Genomic DNA, 15369 nt, shown 5'->3' with positions numbered 1-15369 from the left:
CTCCTGCACTGTTGGCTGGATTTCAAAGTTGGTTTCATTGGCGTTAATGAGGAACCACTCAACTTTGACATCTTCTCCTTTGTCTTTCACATAGAGCTGAAGCTGTGGATAGGAAAGCAGTTATTGGAGAGTGTTCTGGTGTCCTGTAAAGAAACTGTAGGTCAAGCTCCACACTAAGGCTCACCAAAGGAAGAATGATACCAGTTTCTGAGTAAGTAAATTCAAAGTGACAGTCTAAGAAGGCAGAAGTTACTTAAGCTTTGAGAGCGCATGCCAGTCAAAAAAGGGTATTGTTGTTCTATACATCCGAGTAGTCTACCCAATGTGTTATTTATCCACAGTCTCCTAAAGAGGCGGCTTAATTTCTGAATTTATCACTTGCCCCTGAGGGAAACTGTAATATTATTAAATATATCACGAGTTAACATGAGTTTGTATGCATTTTGCAAACAGGAGTTTCAGCTCAGCTGCAGGATGAGACGTAACAAAAGGAAAAAGAGAGAGAACAACACTTAACACTTTACCTGCAAGTGAAGTGGAGACAGTTTCACGCTGTATGACTGACCTTCCGCAGCTGCGGGCGAAGTATGAGAGACAGTGACAACAAATTTAACAGAATCTCCCACAACATTACAAGAAACCACCTAAAGAAATGAAAGGGGGGGGGGGGGGGGGGGGAGACAAAGGAAGGGAAAAACAAATTAGTCTTCAGAAGAAGGTTTGGTGAAGGCAAGAAAGGAACTTAAGAAAAGGAAGGACTTCAAGCTACCAGAATTATGCTGTACTCCATCTAAGCAATTTTATTAACATCCTTACCTCCTTCTGTACATTGACTTCTAAAAAATGTAGTTCAAGTGTTCGCTTCTGGACACAGAATACCTGGAAATCCTGGTATTTTCCAAAATTCCTTTTGCATTGTTGTTATCCAATACAAAAGTAACTCCTCACCTGATAAAGACTCCTTTGTGTTTCACATATCTATATATTAAAAGCTCAAAGATCACAATTTTGCATCAGGGAGACAAAGAAGTTTGTTCTTCTTCCTCTTCTGCTCTGAACTAAGTAGCCTACCATAGGACAGCTGGTTTTACGAAACAAGATTTGTTTTAGTGGTATCCTACAAATGTGAAACGTCGGCATAACCCTGCTGCTGCAGAAGAGGATTTTGTCTGAGTAATTCCAGTTCCTGGTGGGGAGGGGCAGGAGCCTTTAAAAGTTTATTCAAGTCTTTGACCAAATCAAGAAAGGCCCTAAAATTCAGTGACAAAGCTAAATGTCTGGGACTAGTTTGTATGCCACTTGACTGCAACAGACTTCGTTGAGTACACTCCTTCACTTTTACGAGCAGTAATTTAACTTGTTATCACACTGAGTTTACAAACATTGAATGGTTTTTCCTCCCTCACCTCTGCAAACCGACTGAGGTGCCAGACCTGCTGTGCAAAATTCCCAAAGTGTGCAGAAAGCGCCTGGCAGCACAGGAAAGCTTCAGGTACCCAAGTCAGAAATCACTCATTACTCCAGAGAGAGCAGCTCACTTTGCAAACACCTATGCTGGTTGAAGACAGCTGCTCGTCACTGTCCCTCTGTGGTTACTGTCCCCACAGCTCCACCATCGGAAAGGATAGCTGAGCCCTCCTTAGATTGACTCAGGCAAAGTTAACCAGGTTAATGCAATGCGCAGACAAGTAATTTGCTGCAAGATTTGTCTGACAGAAACTCTGCATGTATGTTACTAAATTATGTTTGCGCACTTACTGATTCACTTATGGGCACCAGAATTGAAGCTGAAGGCTTTAAAATGAATCAGGTACCTTCTGGAAGATCCTTATCAGTCTCTCCTTAAATATATTTCATCTCCCTGGGCTCTATACCATACATTTTAAGAAGGACCAGGGCATTATCAAGGGCTTCAGAGCACATCCATTAAGGTAGAGACTTAATTACAAAAGAGCGGGGGGGAGGGGGGGACATGACAAATAAAAATCCCAACGACACCCACAAGCAACAGGATTTGCCTTTTCAGGTTTGTCTTCTGCAAATTATAGTTTAGAAGAGGACAAATCAGTTTCCCTCACCTCTCCCCTTCCCCAAAATCTAAATTCCTTCAGAAGTGATTTCTGACTCTTAATCCCACATAATCAACATGAACACCCACTATTATGACATAACATAAAGGACTTTTAAGCATTTTTAATAGCTAACAAGACCGAAGAGCCTAACTGCTTATTTTACTTGTAGTTGAGTTGAAACACAGAATCATTCCTTTCATTCATGAGGATGGATTGGCATGGTGGCTTTTTAAAGACTTCAAAAATGAATAGGTTCTTCCCTCTTTTTTGAGGGCAGAGGAGGGAAAAGGACAGGTCTGATGCAAAAGCTGCTGACACCTGCACGTCCTAAATGCAATGGTTTATCATCCATGCACATTTCATCCACACATGTATAGGAAGTTCAGTGCATTCAGAACAAGTTGGACTTGCTGCACATGTGATGCGGAGCCTTTCGTCTGGAATTTCTGGCTGTCTAAGAGCCAAGGTCGCCAGGTACGCAGTTGATTACTGCTTAAAAAAAACAAGTGTGGCAGGAGAGTTAGTAGATGAGTTCATGTGCCACTTTTTTCTTAATTGTGTTTACTTCTAAGTAAAGAATGGAAACAGACACTGCAGGTGATGGAACTTTCACTCTTCTTTCTACACCTTGTCAAGAGATGCTAAATCAATTTTTTTTATATTTGTACCTTTAGTTTAGGAGCCCAAACCAGTAGAGTTTGGGCTTTTAGTCTCCTTGATTAATCTATTTTCTGCCAAAGACATCTACCAAGTCCCTTCTCCCCTCACTTTTAATAAAACAACTGTGGTCTTCAGGTACAGAGGTCTGTTAATTTTTAATCCAACCAAAAAAAGGAGTGGTTCCACGTTTGTTTATGGAAAATAATATGTCTTTGTATCAGGTGAATCCCTTTGTTCTGGGAGCAGGATGGATTATGGAGTCAGAAGACTGAGAGAAGTACAATTCTGGGCTAGAATTTGAAGAGAAAACGATTCTGTTTTCATCTAAGATGCTGCCACAAGTGGTGAGAAGTTGATTAAAGAGACTGCAACTGCCGCTTCCCTTTTTAAGTGACATTCCCTTACAAGTGTGGCGGATGATTTTGATAGACCAGAGCAGAAATATGTAGGCCATTTTCCCCAGAACAGTCACATGAAGAAAAATACTGAAGCTTCCTGTGCTATGCTCCTCTGCCTCCGTGCCCCCATCCAACCTGCTTCCTCAAATTCATTTTCTCTGCACAGATGAAGAGCAGGAGAAGGGAGGGTCAGGCAAAGCACCCCTAACTGGTCAACAGGGGAGAGAAAGAGGAAGGATAGATGTTCACAAGAAAACAGCAGCACCTAGACTGATGGGAAGGGAGTTACTCTTCAACTTCATTTATCTTCCTCATCTCTCCCTCCCCCACCCCTCCTTACCAGGGACATCCCCAGTCATCAACACTTCATGTTTTAGAGTCTAGAAAACCTGTCATTTTTATAACAAACTGCTCTTTAAAAATTAAGCCCTTGCATCATGGCACAGCAGCTGTGGCCGGCTAATTCTGGGCTCCCAGAGGGGTCACACCCCAGCTCTCTTTTGTTAACTTACATCTGGATAAGCAAGACCTCCTAAATCAGCAGAAATAAGGTGAGGTGAAGTAGCAGCACAAAGAAATCAGGACTCTTCTACCAGCAGGACCAAGGTATTTTCTCCCCCAGCACCTCCGTAGCTCTAGCCTCCCCTGGCACAAACACCCCGTCACCAGCCAAGGTGTCTCCGTACACTTTGGGGATCTCCCATGGAAGGGGTTCCCAGCCCTTCCTCAGGTACCTTCGCCTGCAAGGCTGTGCCCCCGCTCCTCCTCAGCCTTCTGCCATCCCTCCCCACACTCAGCTGACTCCTGCACTTGATCACCCCCATGCCAGGGTTATTCTTGCTGTCTCCTCAACACCCTCCAGACTCCCCCCTCACCTGCCTCCATCCCTGACCGCACTAGCCCACGATGTGGGTGAGCTGCTGTGACAAAACTCCTCGACCTGGCTGGGCTCTGTTCCTCATCTGCCTGACACCGGCACCCAGCTCCAATGAGCTGCGGATGCTGTAACACACCTTGCTTATACATATCTAAAATTGTTAGTACAATTATCCTAAAAAAATTCTCTTTCAGATAAACAACTGCAGGAATGAAGGAGACGGAAAAAGCACTGGAGTTGGAGTAAGACAAATATTTTTCTGAGAAGCTCAAGTGTCCAAACTTGTGTACCCACAGCTATTAAAGCCCTTCACCCTCTATATCTTGACTTTTTCCCTTTGTGGTTCCTCTGGACAGAACTGCAAAATTTCAGTCTCTTTCCTTCCTGAAGTAGCAGCAGAAGCTGCTTCATCTCAAGGAGCACCAGAGTACCTCTGCTCCTCACACGTGGTGTCCTCTCACCTTGAGGTTTCAGTTTTGGCACTGGCACCCCACTGATTTGTGCATCACATGTGGCCTTTTTGTTACTCCTCTCTCCCCTCTCCATGTGTAGCAGCAAGTTCCGTCCCGTGGCCAAGGGAGGGTGAAGGGCTGTGACTTCAGGGGGAAGCTCTGACAGCCCTGCCAGGGAAGGTGGTCTTCACCTTCCCCAGGCCCGGCCGCATCACTTGCGTGTGTAAAACCCTCAGCATTCCAGGCCTTGATTGCTTTTTTTCCTGGAAGGAAATCAGTTTTACCGCACTTGATATTTATTTCCAGAAAGGGCAGGTTACTTGAGGTTACTCAGTAGCATGTAAGTAATACAAATCTTTAACATTTTCACAAGAAAATGAGTATACACCATGAGGCAGCCGCACAGTGAAAGCTGCCCTGATCTCAACTGTAGGGATCAGTACGCTATTAGATTTAGGACCCCCACAATTTCCCATATTTGTTTTGGAGTACTACTCAGAGAAGGAGAAGGCTCTTTTTTTGGCACAGAAAACTTATCTGGTCAATGGCCACACAGACAGTTTGTGTGCTCAGCTTAAAACCTCACCATAAGAAAATTTTCCAGTCAGAAACTTCTGCCTTTTGATAGTCGTAATGCTTAGCTGTTCAGAAGAAGAATTACATAACCTTCCTTGGTTACCACAGCCTATGCATTAACTTCTTGAGGGGGTTTCTCTAGCTTCTTCACCATTCCCTCTCTACCCAAGCAGTTTACCAAGTGACACAGACAAACTGAAGGAGAGAAGACAAATGCAACGTCTAACCCAGGCATAGCTAGGGACGGATTTTTAGAAGCCGGTATCAAAGCGAATTTGCCTGCAAACATGAGACAACCCCGGATCAGTTTTCCAAAATGATGGTAAACACCAGGATGAAGGCAGGGTGAGTGATGGAATGAGTGCAGGAGAGAGAGAGTTACCACATCAGCAACAGAAACAAAGCAGAAACTGATAAAACATGTGAATTTATCCACTCCTTTGAGACTGACAGACATACAATTCAAAAAAAGTGGAAAAAAGGGGAGGGGGGATAAAACAAACAAGCATGGAGTACAAGGAGACAGAACAGGAAGAATTTTCAATCCGCCTATCAAGTTAAGTGAATAGCAAACAGTGCGAGGACAGGAAGCAGTACTTTATATTTAAGAAGGGGGAAAATAAATAAATACCAGAAATAGACTTGCTAGTTTAGCCTCACTAACACGCAAGTCTTTACAAACCATTTGAGAGACAGCATAGCTGAGGACATGGAGACCAACAGAAGACAATAAAACGCAGGAGAGGTTTGCCATTTTGTGCTACAGTAGCTTGGAGAGAGATTCAGTTGTGGAGACACAGGCACATCGTGCCGTCGGGGTGCTAAGGCATCCCTGACCCCTGCGCCAAGCTGGCAGACGCGGCACAAGCCTACAGGAGGCCCACACGCATCTGCAGTAGCAGCTGGAAGACAGGCAGGCTACCTGACGGTGCCAAAACCAGTGTTATCTCCACTGAAGCAAACAAATCCCCACCCTGACGTCTTTCTTCGACAAGACACTCAGTTCTTAAGTAGGTTAAATCCACTATGTGGTCTTGTCTATTTTAGTAGGGTCACCCCACTGATAATTAAGCTTGTACTCCATCATTCCCATGTTAAGGTGAACAGGGATGTGTTTGAAAGGGAGAGGACAGTACAGCGAGCAGGGAGATGAAAGCTGGAAGCAAGTTACAAAGGAGCCTGTCAGGCACCGACCCTATTGCATAGTTAATGTCCAAAATCCTTCAGGAGAAATCTGAAAGAAAGTGTGATGCTGAGGAAAGCAAGCTGGGAAGCAGCAATATAAAGGAAGATTAGGACATCATACAGAAAAGCTGAAAAACCTCACAGACTAGAAGAGAAATGCAATTCAAAATACAGAGCATGTGTGTATGAGAATTAACAAATACCACTCCTACAAAGGGCAGCTTATCACTGGGAGAACACCAAAGGAAGACAGACCTGGATGCATGTCAGTCACAGCGTGAAGCAGCCATGGGAGAGGCAGATTGGAAGCCTAAAATTCATCAGGAAAGTACTTTCAGAGACACAAAGAAGCAGTAACCTCCTTGCATGGTGAGACCTCACCTGTAGGGCTGTCACTTTAGCCATCAAGCTCAAGAAAATGGATTTAACTGGAGCTGCTGCAGAGAATGGGTGCACAGGAGTGACTGATGAGGCAGGACAACATTGTGAAAGGAGACTTAAGGAACAACTTATTTAGCCAAGCTAAACAAAGCCTGGAAGGAAATATAATTCCTTCACGATATATTTACTGACAGCAAGTGCCATGGAAGAAAAGTAAATACATTAAGGATGAAGGATTATACTAGTACAGAAACTAAAAAACAAGAAAAAAAAAGAAAAAAGCTGCATGGGCCATGATTCCACTTAGGCTTGTAAAAAAACCCCAGCCATTAAAGCAGCAAAGCTCTGGGACAGCTTTTCAAGCAAAACAGGGAGTTAAAAGACAATAGGAACTGCACATGATGGTCAGGGCAGTTCACCCCACCAAAAATAACCAGAAATAAACTTACGTACATAACTAGGAATGATCCCAGTTAGTACTGTAGCGGTGACAATGAGAAACCAGCCTTTCCTGGAGCGGAAAGCAGCCTTTGCTGTACAAGTCTCTACCTGCTTCAGAGCAAGTGGAATTGGAAGCCCCGACGCCCCAGTGTGGCACAAACACAGGCTGCCAGCTCGCAGCAGGGTGGCTGCAAACAAAGTGATACCAAGATGAAGCTATGACAGCTGTGTGGGTGAATAAGGCCTCTGCGGGCATGCTGCATAGCTCATCAGAAAACAGGACCTCTCGCAAGCCTGCAAAACAGTCCTGCTTTCTCTCCACCATTTCCCTCAGCAAGATTCATCACACAAAAATTAACATGAAGCTTTTGTATTTGCTGTTGCCTGTTGTGATCCAAGACAGTCATTCCTTGTACAGCAACTTATTATCACTGATTAAAGGAATGTCACTCTGAGAGCATTTTACCCCTTTCTATTTAAGCATGAAGCAGGAAAAGAAGGGAGACTTCTGTTGTAGCCTGCTCCATCCAAAGCCTCTGTGCCAAGTCCCCCACAAGAGAATCATCTTTTTTGTTGCCTTTGTTGTTGTTGTTGTGAAGTTCAAAGCCTCTGGAAATAGACTGCAGTAATGGAAAGGTTGGCAGAATTAGCTAAGAATATTCCTAATGTTTACTTTATTAAAACAAAACAACCAACACCACACAATGAAAACAGGCCACTTCATTCTATATATTTAGGCTCTGGCCCAAAATTGGAGTGAAGGCGACGTATAAATAGAGGCTTTGTCAAGAAGCAGCGTGGTGTAACCTTGAGCCACAGAGCAGCTCTGTCCCTATCACAATGGCTTTGGCCAAGCTGACAACCAGCAGCTTCCCCAACCATGTCTGCAGCACTGCACTGTGGAGCATACACCAGTTTTAGAACTTTTAGCTTCTTCAAGACAAGGACAGTTTGTATATACCTAAGGACTGCACATGTCAGTGCGTGTCCTGGTCGTAAACAGGGCTGTCAGCAGTAATATAATAATTACAGTCTGACTGGCAATCCCGTATTGTTTCAGAGCAAGACTTCCCAGGCAGGAGGCTCGCTCCCAGCACCAGGCAGGCTCATCACCTGCCTGTGCTCCATGGTCCAGCATTCAAGAGGACAGAGGACCACCCACCACAAAAGACATACCACAGGGCTCTATCAGCATACAACTGCATTGAAGTATTACACATCCCATGGTTACTGCTATTTTGATCTCAATCCTCCTCAATCCTCCACTTCCTTTGATGACCACAAGCTCTCTGATGCAAGGTCAAATACATATTTGAGACGACATGCAATAAATCAAGCCCTGGCTGCTGAACCAAGGCACCTATACGCTCTTGCCATACAGATCACAAATAAAGCAGCATGTTGAACCAGTTGCAAGAAAACAGTCTTGTGCCAGCTGATGCCTCAGGCAAGTGCAGAGCTCTGTGGGATGCTACAACATTGATAAACATGCAGCATATGGTCACAAACTACATTCAGAGCCAGTCACACCAGCAGTGAGTTACAAACACGTATCAGAAGTTTGAGTTTGGACATGCTGCAGAGCGAGATTTCAATTTCATATGCAAAGATTAAGAGTTTGAAGAGCAAGGGGAGAAAAGAAAACACCACAAAAAAACCCCTTTGGACCCTTGGTATTGCCTGAGGAATATGTAAGAGAGACAATTACCCTATGAGAGAACTCCTGCAGTGTTTAGAGAAAGGTATGCATTTAAGGAAGGCGGGAAAGTAGCTACCACAGTGCCACTCTAAGGTTATTATAGACTGAAATCCAAATAAATATTCAGGTTGTACCTTAACTGAAGGAGTAAGAATAATTCAGAGAAATTGTTCCAGCAGCTGTGCACAAGATTATGGAGATGGGTTTTGGGACAGTTCAGAACAACCCAGTTTACGCAAGCAAACCTGTTTTAATCCAATACATTTTTAAATGGGCTTATATTGGTTTAAGCTGCTGTGAAACCACATTAGATTGCTGGCTGCAGTATAACAGCTCGATTAACACACTGAAATGGCTCAACCCAAGGTCAGACAAGGACCAGAGAGACTGCACAAGGGAGGGTGCCGGATTGCAAAGCCACAGGTAGAGGAGAGCAAGAGAACAGCCCTACAGCAGCAAGCAGTTCCCCACACTTACGCTGCTGCGGAGCCAGCACTTGTTACCTTCTGCTGCCCAAGCTTAACCACAGCAGGTTAAGGTGCCCATGGGGCACTGTGGGCGCTAGCTTTCCTCACTGCTACGGCAGTCAGAATCTACAGTTAACGCAGAAGTTAACTGAGGACTGCAGCAGAGATGTTCCCAGTGGTACAACGACTTCAGGGAAATCCAGGACTGCAGCGTTGTGCCTTGGTTCTGGCACGCAGGCAAGACAAAAGCGGGTTTTAGCCTTGAGACGCTGCTCTCACCGTGGTCCAGCCACGGGCACAGTACTCTGAGCACAGAGCTGGCCCCACGCACCCCTGGTGAACTTTGATGCTGGCCAAGGGCAGCCAGCAGACCCAAACCTCCTGGCCATCTCCCATGCAAACACATTTGCAGCCCTGCCCGCCTTCCAGCAACGTTTTAGACACCGCACTGCGAGACACCTGTTCTGCTGTTAGTTGCTAGCTTTTATTTGTAGCAGATCTCCCTCGGTTCCTGGCTTCACAGATTATGCAGCACACCACTTTTAGACCTAGCAGTCCCCTCTCCTTACAATTTCCCATTGTGGTGTCTTCCAGCGGCACAGAGTAACGCTAATGCCAACTCTACAGCCCTACCAACTCCAGTCTCTCTAGCCCCACTGCTGGGGCAGCGAGCACTGGGCAGGGGGCGTGTGTGTGTGTGTGTGTGTAAAAAAAGGTGGGGGGGGAGAGAGAGAACAAGTGCACAAACAACTTTACATGTTGGCAATCCCCAGCTGCCACCAATCAGGGTGTGCCTGTAAGTTGTGTATCAGGCAGATAAGCATGCATAGTTTTCAAAAGAATCATAGTAGAGCTGCTTAACATCTAAATTAGACAAGCAAATCAACGTAACAAAGCAAAACTAGAAGAAAAGCATTAGGCTAATTTCATGCAGGTGCCTAAAGCTGAGCACCAGTTCAGATGTGACTAGCAGTTACAGTCACTAGGATGAAAATGCAGAAGCTATCATTGCTAATAAGCATACATAATTTTTTTCCCTTTTAATGCATTTTTACCCTGTTCTAAGAGCCACATTCTGCCTTATTTTAATTTTACATGCACTAAACCACTTCCCAGTATGTGGGGTGGGGGTGGGAGAGGAAGAAAGAGACCATTCACTCCTCACTGAATACAGGACTCAGTAGAGTCAAGACTTCACCCTCAGGACTTTGCACCTCAGGACTTTGTTCCACTGATCCTTACCCAGCTCTGACTTATACGCAAACCTGTCATCTGCCACACAAACAGCAAGAGGCAGACAAAGATGTTTTCCTGTCCCAGAGGAGAAGCGTCCCTTTCCTTCTTCATGAAGTCCCCACCCCACACTTCAGCAATAGGATGGGGAACCATTGTACCGATCGTGGGGGCAGGGGGAGAGGGCTGCTGTACGAGTTCATTGAAGGCGTACCTATAAACTTGGCATAACCCTGGTTATTGTTCATTTGGTAGAAGCCCTGGAGCACATTCTGCTCATGACTTGCAAAAGAAGTGAATCAATGCAAAGAGTTTGCACAGGTTCATTAGAGAGGCAGCCTCTTACCAACCTCAACAAACTTAGGTCAAGGGTACAGAAGTATTGACAAATAAAACTCCCACTGAAGCTAATAAGAAAAGTTAACATTTCCTGCCCAAAAGTACACTGAAACAAAACCAAACCGAAGGTTACCTTCTCTTGAGCTGACTTTACAACACTAACAACTTGTTTAACTGCTAGCTCAAGTGGTTCTGGTGGGTCATCTTCCTCAAACGTAAGCAACTGTGAATCCTAAGAAAGAAGGAAAAAAGCATCATTAGGTGATGAACCCATCGCTTGAAAACGAGTGATAAAAATGCACTGCCAGTGAAGTTCCTGGAAGAACCGGAGACAGAATTGCAAATGTATGTCAACTTGTATGTATTAATTGCATGACACCTCACTACATAATACATGGTAGAGCCTGAAAACCTATACTTAGGGCATAACTATGGGGCTAATCATAACTCATCTTTCTCTGCAGCAGAATATCAAGGTACACAGCACAGTGCAGAGCAAAGCCCATGAGTAGCGAGAGAGTTCAGTGAAACTTCTTGAATAAGGATTAATCAGCGCTCTAGTTTTAAAAGGCATTTTTGGTTTGGCCTAATAATACAGCTGCACTAGGCTATGCTGAAACTAAGAAAACCCAGATACCATCTTGCAGAGGTGAGGAAAGAAGCCTTCCCCTCCCTAATACTTCCTCATGTGTGACAGCAGGCAGTGATGACAGCTACTCAGTCTTCACATAGACAGCAAGGAAAAGACAGTGTATACCTGTTCGGGCAGTGGGGTCATACTTTCAGACGCATCAGCACTCGCATTCTCCACCTGCTACCCACACCGACCGGTCAGCACCACTTCCTTTGTCACCCGAGGCTGTTTTGCACGCAGGAATTTCTTTAGCTGTGTGCCACTGACATTGTTTTGGGAGCCTGACAGCAGGAACGACGCCACGCTGCAGTGCCAGGCAGTGAACTCATGGCAAGAGACGGCTCCAGCTGCTCACCCGGGGCGGGAGGGTGTGCATGCCCCCGTCAAAGTGGCTTTGGACTCTGGTCAGGGACGGGAAGCTGCCACTTGGTTCTAGTCACTTTCAGTTCCTAGCACCTGTGCCCAAGCCGTCTGGGCTCTCCTCTTCCACAAGCGCAAGGCAAACCTTCGTTTCTTAGCACAACCCATGCTTTTCTCAACTGCACCGTGCAATTTGAAAGGGCAGACGAAGCATTTTCTTTCCGCTGCCCTAACTTACGGTGATGTCTGGAAAGTGTTAAACTGCTTTCCTTATCTTTCACACACATGCTTTGCCCTGCTCTTCCTTCTCCCCCAGCCTGCCCCCTGACATGTAAGTAGAAAGCATGCTGGGGCCGCCGGGAAAGAAACCTCCTAGACCTAGGGAGAGGGCTGCAGACAAATTCGGAGACCTGAGTACATGCCACTTCCTAGATAGTTTAGCCTCAGCATTTTCCACTGGCACGGCAAAGGTTCAGTCCTCAGGATCAGGGAATTAGGTTGCCATGGCCTCACCTAACCTCCTCGCCTCTTAGACCCAGGCATACCATTACAAACCACCGAGCAGGATGCCACGCTGCGCCCTTTGCAAGAAGGGTAGGATGGGATGGGAAGGGGTGCCACATTTTGTGCATCTTACCTGACCCAGTTTAAAAGCAAACTGACCAACACCTGAGAAGCCCACCATCCCGCAGCTGTCTGGAGGACACTAGCCCTCAGCGTTACACTGACATGCACATGGGTTCAGCATGGCCTAAGACAACACGAAGGAAGCCCAGCTCTGGGAGTTATTTGCCAAAGGACCAGCCACAGGCCCCATGCCGCGGCCCTGGCCAGGAAGTTTCCATTGTTTCCTCCTCCCCGTGCCTGAACAATGTTATCGGCGGCGCAAGCCCCTGCCAGGGGCCGCGGGGGTCACGGCTTTCCTCCCCGTCCTTCCCTGCTCCCACGCGTGTGCCCACTCCGTGCCTCTGGCCAGCTCCTTTTTACAAATTCCTGCCAAGCAGCCACCAAACATATACATGTGTATACACATACACACATGCAAACATATATATACACACAAACATATATATACACGCACACACATATATATGCATACATATATACACACACATGCACACGGAGGGGCAGTAACACACCAGCAGGCGCTGTCAGCACCGTGCTGACAGCACCCCGATATATCTTCGGAGCGACTCCCAGTGTCCCTACAGCCGCCCCTCGCCCCGGGCGGGGAGAGTCCCCGTCGGCGCAGAAGCACACGCCGCCCTCGCCCGCCCCAGCATGGCCCGGCGGGACGCCCCACGGCCGGGAGGCCCCAGCCCCCGCCCGGCGGGCGCGGAGGAGCCGCCGGCGGTGCCGCCCGGAGCTCCCCGGCCGGGCCCTGCGGCGGGGCGGCCCCCTTTCCCCTCCCGCCCGCCGCCCCTCACCTGCGTCCCCGGCACTCACCGCCCGCGCCGCCGCCTCGGCGCTGAGCGCCGCCACCCAGGCCCGCCGCCACTGCCGCCGCCAGCTGCCCAGCGATAGCGCCCAGGCCAGCACCGAGCCGCCCTCCTCCAGCAGCTCGTCCCGCGGCGGCGGCGGCGACGGCGGCAGCGGCGGAGGCCGGCCCCGCCGCAAGGCCAGCAGCGCATACTGCACCAGGTAGACGGCCAGAGTGGCCAGCGCCGCCACGAAGAGGGCGACCAGCGCGCACCAGCGCAGCTCGGCCAGCCCGCCCGCCAGCCACGCCATGGCTGACCATAATGGGAGCCGCGCTACCGGCCCCCACCAAGGCGCGCACGACGGCGGCGGCGGAGCCGGGCAGCGGCAGCCGCAGCCCGCGCAGGGCCCGAGCCGGGAGCGGCGGCACGGCGTCCGGCCGGCTGCCCGGGGACGCGCCGCGCCGCACCGCACCGCACCGCCCGCCCACGGCGCAGTCACCGCCGGGCCCGCCCCTGCCGGCGGGGCGGCGAGGGGAGGCCCAGCCCCAGCCCCAACCACCGCCCCGGCCCCGGCCCCGGCCCAGCGCTGCCGGCGTGGGCGGTGGCGGGGCGGCCCATGAGCGCGGCGAGGGGCTGGCGCGCTGCCGGCGGGGCCGGGCCGCCCGTCGCCCGGCGGCGGGGGGCGCTCGGCCCGGGACTCCCCCGGCGCCCCGCGGCATTGCGGGGGAGGGGGCGGCCGGTGCCCCGGGCGGCGGCGGGGGGCGGCTGCAGCGGGAGGGAGTGGGGCTCGGGGTGGGTGCCTGGGGCGCAGGCTGCGGCCGGGACAGCTGCGGGCGGGCGGGTTCGTGTGCGCCCTGGGCCGGCGCTTCTCGGAGAAACCATTTGCCGTGTCGGGCGGTGCTGTGGGCAGAATGGGACGAAAAGAGCGCTTCCAAGGATGGGCAAAAAGGGGGAGTTTCGGTGGAGACAGCGGGGCAGGAGAGGCGTTCAGCGGCCCGGGAAAGACACAGGTGTCCAGCTAACCGTTTTTGTTGTTTTTCGTACAACAAAAGGTTTCCCCTTACATCAGTGTTGTTTAGTGATGTCGTTGGCACGCTAAGCAACAACTGCAAAAGAAAAGACACGTGAACAGCCCCTCACACCTTGGCGCACAATAGATAAACGTGTTAATGCCTGCTTGCGGGCAGCGGGAGTCGGTTACCAAACAGGCCTGACTTTTTCCCCGCAAAAGAAAGATCGTATAATCTTTGTGTTCAAGAGGCTGAGGCATACTCACCTAGTTTATGTCAGAATTACAAAGCCCAGTGGATAAAATTGCCGCGCTGCCCCTCAGTAGAAAGGGAGCATTGCATGAAGGCACCCCTTCACGTAACAGGGTAACACTTGCGGGTCTGTGATCGGCCTTCCTGCTCACCCCTTCACAGCACTGCGGAACGGCGAAGGAGATTACGAGACATTTTATTTTTCCCTCTGCTTCCTATCAAAGGGCGAACGCAAGCTTCCCTTTTCTTCCTGGTGCCTCAGCATCTCCTCTGCCGAGGATGTCAAACTCACCAGAAGGAGGAAAAAAACCAATTCTGTGTTTCTTTGTGATCTGCAGTCTGGAGCGTAAATTCAGAACTAAGTACTTTCTGCAAACTGTGCTGAATGACTGTTGTTATCAGTAGGAGGTTTGTGACAAAGGGGAGGAAGTTGTCTTCTGATAGTAAATAAAAGTTTCATAATTATTTATTTCTGTCACATTCATTTTTAGTAAGTTCTTGTTTGGTTTTCAGAGTGCTACCTTATCAGCACATCACTATTTGTGTCCTCATTTTTCTTCTGCTTTTCTTTGCCTGCTCTGTTTCTTTTGTAGTGACTTTCTTTACCCGTGGCAGCTCCCAGCTGATGAACCTCACTTGTATTTTTTGCCCAGTCCACGCACTAAAACAACCAGCGATTAAGTCATTGAGGTTGGTAGTGAAATGTCATTGTAAGTTCTTGCTCCACTCGGGTTTAGGCTATTGCCACTGTAGCCTTAAAGGGCAGAAACATCTTTTCCTTGCCTGAAACTGGAATTCCAGACCGTTGGAGTGCGTGCCATGGATCACAGAGGGGAATTACCGGGGGTCCCACGGTGCCTGGCTCTGGCGTGCCTCCCAAGGGAGCCGTGCAGATGGCAGGTGCCGAGGTGC

At 48.7% G+C, this 15369-nt stretch overlaps 1 protein-coding gene across 2 annotated transcripts in view; it reads right to left on the bottom strand.

Moving 5' to 3' along the window:
• Positions 1 to 13505, bottom strand: part of C2CD2 (C2 calcium dependent domain containing 2) — a 42666-nt gene extending 29161 nt beyond the window's left edge. The window contains exons 1-4 of one of the 2 annotated variants that reach the window (XM_050898900.1): positions 13206 to 13505; positions 10914 to 11012; positions 525 to 644; positions 1 to 102 (exon numbers count right to left, since the gene is read on the bottom strand). In XM_050898900.1, the coding sequence (XP_050754857.1) occupies positions 1 to 102; positions 525 to 644; positions 10914 to 11012; positions 13206 to 13505 (621 nt within the window). The remainder of the gene's footprint in view (positions 103 to 524; positions 645 to 10913; positions 11013 to 13205) is intronic. The other variant, XM_050898891.1, reaches the window with a different exon arrangement.
• Positions 13506 to 15369: the final 1864 nt, after the last annotated feature.

Source organism: Gymnogyps californianus, chromosome 1 (genome assembly GCF_018139145.2).
Source record: "Gymnogyps californianus isolate 813 chromosome 1, ASM1813914v2, whole genome shotgun sequence".
NCBI lineage: Eukaryota > Metazoa > Chordata > Aves > Accipitriformes > Cathartidae > Gymnogyps > Gymnogyps californianus.
This window is presented reverse-complemented; position numbering and strand designations above follow the sequence as displayed.